This window comes from Mycetomoellerius zeteki, unplaced genomic scaffold, assembly GCF_001594055.1.
Source record: "Mycetomoellerius zeteki isolate Tzet28-1 unplaced genomic scaffold, Tzet1.0 scaffold1110, whole genome shotgun sequence".
In the NCBI taxonomy this organism is placed as follows: Eukaryota; Metazoa; Arthropoda; class Insecta; order Hymenoptera; family Formicidae; genus Mycetomoellerius; species Mycetomoellerius zeteki.
Genome location: NW_017256030.1, coordinates 1,197 through 7,154, shown reverse-complemented (window position 1 = coordinate 7,154; position 5,958 = coordinate 1,197). Strand labels below are relative to the sequence as shown.

General features: G+C 31.8%; 1 protein-coding gene across 1 annotated transcript; it reads left to right on the top strand.

Annotated features, from left to right (window-relative positions):
- The first annotated feature begins 799 nt into the window (after window positions 1–799).
- On the top strand, window positions 800–4,231 carry LOC108726622 (uncharacterized). The gene is made up of 5 exons (XM_018454303.1): window positions 800–963; window positions 2,019–2,448; window positions 2,535–2,708; window positions 3,665–3,885; window positions 4,071–4,231. Exons 1-5 carry the CDS (start codon window positions 873–875, stop codon window positions 4,226–4,228), a joined length of 1,074 nt encoding a protein of 357 aa, XP_018309805.1. The 5' UTR covers window positions 800–872; the 3' UTR covers window positions 4,229–4,231.
- Window positions 4,232–5,958: the final 1,727 nt, after the last annotated feature.

The window sequence follows — 5,958 nt, the reverse complement described above, 5'->3', positions numbered from 1 at the left end:
AAGCATACTTTCAGTATGCTGGAAAAAATGGTGGCCGCTTAGCAAACATATTGGCTGCGTTCAGCAGAACGTTTGTTTTGCAACTGTTGGAAGTTTCTTTCGCGCTAATTGGATCATACTTTTAGATCTAGAAGAATGGTCCTATCTCAGCAGACAATCATAAAACGGTTGCAAAACTGTTGAGTCTGCTGAACGCAGCCATTGGAAAAGCGCAAACGCTAGAAGGCGTTCAGTAGAGAATCTTAGGCCGGTATTCATAGTCAGTTCTTATATTCAAGATCGTCTTAAGTTCAGCCTTGAAGGTGTCATGAACCAATCAGAGAGCCGCGTTAGCGTATTAAGACATTACTTAAGATGGTTTTGAAATAAGAACCGACTATGAATACCGGCCTTACAACAGTTGCAAAGCTGCTTTTTCTGTTGAACGCAGTCATTGGCTGCTGCTTTTCCGCTTTCTGCTTTTCCGTCAAGGTGTGAACGTGCCCTTATATATAGGTCCATGAATCTTCTACGTAAACACTTCTATGTAAACTCGCTCTTAGGAGCGAATATGAAATCACACGGTGCGGAAAAAGACTGTGGAATAGAGAATGCGTCATTGAAGCAACCAATCAGCGCTATTCCGAATAGTGCTGAATAGCGCTGATTGGTTGTTTCAATGACGCATTCTCTATTCCGCAATCTTTTTCCGCACCGTGTGATTTCACCCTTAGCTCCTCGCAGCTCCTCGTCTGCGGTAGAGTCCTATCATATATAGGATTTTAGTCTGCGGTTGTGCCTTGTGGTTAGAATTGTTGTTTTGTAATTGTGCCACGTGGTTGTGTTGTATACATTTGTTACGTATATATAACGTAATTATATCATTGAAGCTTATGAAAATGATGGCACTTTGGAATCAGGCTACTTTGGACCGGCCGCCGTATATAATGTGGCAAGTCAAGCCACCAGAGGCTAAAAGGACTGGTATATATTTTTTTATCTCGTTTATATTTTCAAATGAAAATGCGTCGAATACGTGTGTTCTAAATAATTATCTTTTTTAATTTTAAGTAATAAAAATTAATTCTAAATAATAAAATTAATTATAAATAATTATCTTTTTTTTTTTCTTTAAAATTATTTCATTTCTTTATAATGTTTTTTGATGACGCAGTCCTCGATGCATTCCTTGTCAAGCCTGTTCTATTTTCGCGTTTTAAGATCTAAGAGCGTTTGTATTTGTAATAAACGAAATGCGAAGTTTCATCCTTGAATTATGGTAATAAATAAAATAATTTCCATTTTGTCGCCGCTCTTTTTATGCTGTTCGTCAGTTTTATAAATTGTCCAACCTGCTTAATTGTAGTGATCAATTAATTACAACTGTCTTAGCAATAAACGTGTTGAAAAAACAAAATTGATTTTTTTATTACTTTACATGTTCATCTCTCATCTCTCTAATATACGATTTGATATTAGAACATTCCAGAATGAAATTTAAACTGAGAGACGCTGGAGATAACAGGCAATGCTTGAGTGAAAGGGATAGACATCAAAAAGAATGTGCATATCGCAGTGTAAATTAACATCATAGATTAAACATCATAAATCTGTTCGCATTGCTTAAAATCTCCAAAATTTTTGTACTAAAATGAGAAATACATTTGGGGGTTAAAAAGAGAGAAAAAAAATACAAGCAATATAAAGATAGATGTCATATTTTTTAAATATGAGTTTCGATTATTAGGAAGCAAATTTCAAAATCCAGAGTGAAAAATTCAAGAAAAATTGCAAAAAATATGTCTATTTATACGCCGGAAAATATGTCTATTTTTACCCAAGCAGTTATGATACCCATAATCCATACAATTATATTAAAAAAAAAACTAATCAAGAAGGAAGTATTTATTCGAGAAAGAGAGAGAGAGAGAGAGCTAATACATTTATCGTCTAGCATAAAACTTCTTCCTAATGTAGCTTGTAAGAATAATAAAGTGATTGCAAAAAATATACATCTGTAGGTAACTGTTCGTTTTTAGGTGTTGACGTATCTAGATTTAAGAAGACATTGAGCACAGTGATTCATGATTTGGAATCAATGGATGATTTACATAGAAACATTGCAGTCCTAAACCGTTTGATTTATCGAATGAAGACTAAATTTCGAAATGACAAAGGCTTCATGTCCATGGTCAAGTTGGGCAAAGCGTTGGACAACTATTACAGAATGCGTCTGAAAAATGACTATGTGACTTTGAAATCTCTCATTCAAATGAGAGACGGAATGTTCAATTTACCTAGTAGACAAAATCTGGAGTATGTGCTTGCGAGAACGCAAGGCTTTGGAAAGCTCATGACTAGAATAGAAAGTATGTCGAGGATTTCCTCACATCACTTTATGTCCAGAATGAGATTGGGTCAGTTGTGGCACGTTGCTTTAGTAGCTTTGGCCACTATATGCAGAATTTGGTAATGTCCTTATAAACAATTCGTCGAAGTTCACATTATTCTTTTTCACACGAACAGAGATGTATATTTATGTTATATTTGAATAGGTTTCATACGAGAGATATACTCTTGAAATGTTGCTTCTGGTACGATGAGCTGTATCGATATACACCACAGTTTCAATATGTGGGTGCAAAACCCTGGCTTCCAAATGATCAAAGTTTACCACACAACTTAAAATCGTGGCTGTGTGTGGACTGGGAAGACAAGGATTTGGCACAGTAAGTTTGAAATTACTCTATTTGAGACTGGAAATATACTTCTACGTCATTTCAAATTCTTTAGGCTATGGTCCATGCTACAAATGCTTCAAAGCATTCTTTGATTAGTCAATTCATAAAATTCTTTGTTCTGATTGGTCGCTCAAACGCTTCGAAGCGTTTGTAGCGTCAAGTGGATCGCAGCCTTAGTTAAATGCCGGTAATGTAGTCCTAAACATTTTAAACGTCATTTTAAACTTTTTAGTTGAATATCGGTAGTCAGAATTAGAAACTAGATTAGAGTGATGATCCCTAAATGCGAAAAACATGTATATGGAGCACGGGTGAAATCGAACTCGGTGGATCTTCAGATCACAAGTCGATCACCTTAGGCTTGAAGCCACTCGTGCTACCGATCCTTTCATGTTCACGATTTATATATATTTTATAATGACTAGAACTTTGTTACTTTTTGCATGTCTTTTCAAATTATCGGCATTACGCCTACTCATAATATTTATATGTCACACGAGATGGTACTCAACACTTTCATAACTCATTCTCATTTACTCAATAACGACATGCGACTTATAAAACGACATATACCTAATCTGTAAAAATATTAAGTTTTACATTGTAGTAGATTTATTATATTCGTTTCCAAAAAATATATTTAATTAGTTTAAACAATTCTATCAATTTTAATATTGCCAGTAATTTTTCATCCATATTTTTTCAGTATGCATTTGTAATATTTAATTTTTTTTTAATTTTAAACAAATGATTATAAGCATTATATCGAGGAGCACTATTTTTTATATTCACACATTTAAATAGTAGATCCTTGCGATATATTCACAGCTATAGATTTTTAAAAATTATATGCGGTATTCAGCTAAATTCTTACCCGATAACCGCTGATCGCGAATGTATTAATATTATAATTAGTTTTGTAAAACGAATGTTATATTTTACAGTAATTCATCTACCGGGAAACAGCTAATTAGAGAAATCATGTCCGAAGAATATGACAACATTACTAACGAAAAAATTGATACCTTAATGCTGGATGAAGATGATTCGGAGGTTGATGATTCAGAGGCAGATGACTCAAGACTAACACAAAATATCAAAGTTACTTTGAACAATAACATAAAAGATAAATCTTTATCAAATAATGACATGGAAGATATTGGAGGTATGCATCGATTAGAGCAATGTTGTTTTCTTTCTCTATTTTATGTATATACATATGTATATGCATACGTGTTATGTACGCATGCGGGCATATATACATATATATATATATATGTACGATGTATCTATTATACATAATAAATTTTCTTTTACGGTTAATACATGCCACTTATTTTTATTATATAGAAGTAATAGATCGGGAGACTTTTGTGAGTAGTAGTCGCAGCAATCTTCTATCAAATGATGAATCCACATCAATAAAACGTAAATACATGAACACTGATCAAGGAAAGAGGTCTAAAAAATCAAAAATACGAAGAAAGCAGAAATGTTATAGAAAATGATAATAGGAAGAAAATTGTGTACATAATAAATTCAATTATAGAATAATAGCTACTTTTTTATTATTTGCATAATAAAAATCATCAAGCTGTGCATAATTTTAATTTCAATAGAATAGTTTAATGTTTGCGCACAATAGTTTAATTGTGTGCAAATCTCAAACTGTTACTCCAAGAAATTTTAACAATTTGATGTTTAAAGAAATGACAATAGTCATTTAAAAATACTTCATATTTGTAATCATGATATTAATTATGATTTAATCATGATTTAATCAACGAAATTTTGACAATAGTACATATTTTTTACATACACTGTTAAAAATAACATGAAATTTATTATATTTTTAAATTACACAAGTTAAATTTAATTTCATGACATTACATTAAATTTGATATATTTATAACTGAAAGGTATATTTATGTACTTGTACATGAAATTTAATACAACATTCATTACATTCAAGATTACTGTAACTTAGTTTTCAATTAAATCATTCATTTTCAGTTACCTGACCACGAGCTTTCGTTACACTTAAATTCAAGAAATTTCTAACAGTATAACATTAAGCCAAAGTTGTTATTATGTATTTATTAATACTGTTATATAAATCTATCTGTAGTATAAGCACAGCTTGACAAAAATAATGTATAAATTTAAAAATATATAATTTTATATTTTTGCAAATCAAAAATATTTTTTATTTTATATACGTGCGTATATTATTAATATGCATATGGTCACTCGATTCTTCTTTCATAGATTTCTTCATTGAAGTTAACTAATCGAGAATCGCTTGTAAGTAAAACTCTATATATAAAATCAGGTGCAAGAGATTTTTGTATTATACACAAAGAATCATAATCGAATATCTTACTGCTGGATAATATCTTTAATTTTAATTATTGGCATCAACAAGCGTGTTATCGAAGGGAAAAGAAGGGAGAGAAGTTGCGGGAAAAATAAAGGCGACATTATGCGACTTTAATTGAACGATGTGCGTGGATAGTAAATATAACATTGAGCACAGTAACTAGCTTTATATCGTAGGATTCTCCATAATTCTGTTGGATGTATATAGCGCTGTGATTAAGCGTCGTAGTCAGGGTAAAAGTGAAGCGCATATCTCCGCGGTTTCATCCAAAATTTCAGGCCAAAGAAGTTGGAATGTCTCTTCCGCATATTGTTGAAGCAACAAGCGCGAAATTGCCGGGTGCCGCATGTGTCAGCACACTCCCGTCCGCACTGATCGCAAGGAACGGTCTCACCGAAGCTCCACAACGCACATACTGTAAAAACAGATAAAATTATTGAAGAACTAAAGAATGCTAACAAAATTTATGTTATATGATTAAAAAAAATGAAAAGAAAAACGAATGATAAAGGCATCCATTATGTAAGTCATACATATATTAATAAAGATAATTAACTTGATGTTATACATATATATATATATATATATATATAGCTTTACAAACTTCTCTCATCCATTTGACGTGCGGTAAAAGTTGTGTTCTAATTATCGATCATCTACATTATATATATACTTTCTTTTATTATTTTTAATTACTTCTTTATTCTAGAAAATTCAAAAGCTGCATCTGTAATTTTTGATGGTTTTTTTAAACGTTTATATATATATATATACACACGAGGGCAAATCAATAAGTACCCGTGTTAGTAATGAAGACGCAAGATTTTCACAAAACTTTTTTTTATTTTTCATCGTAAT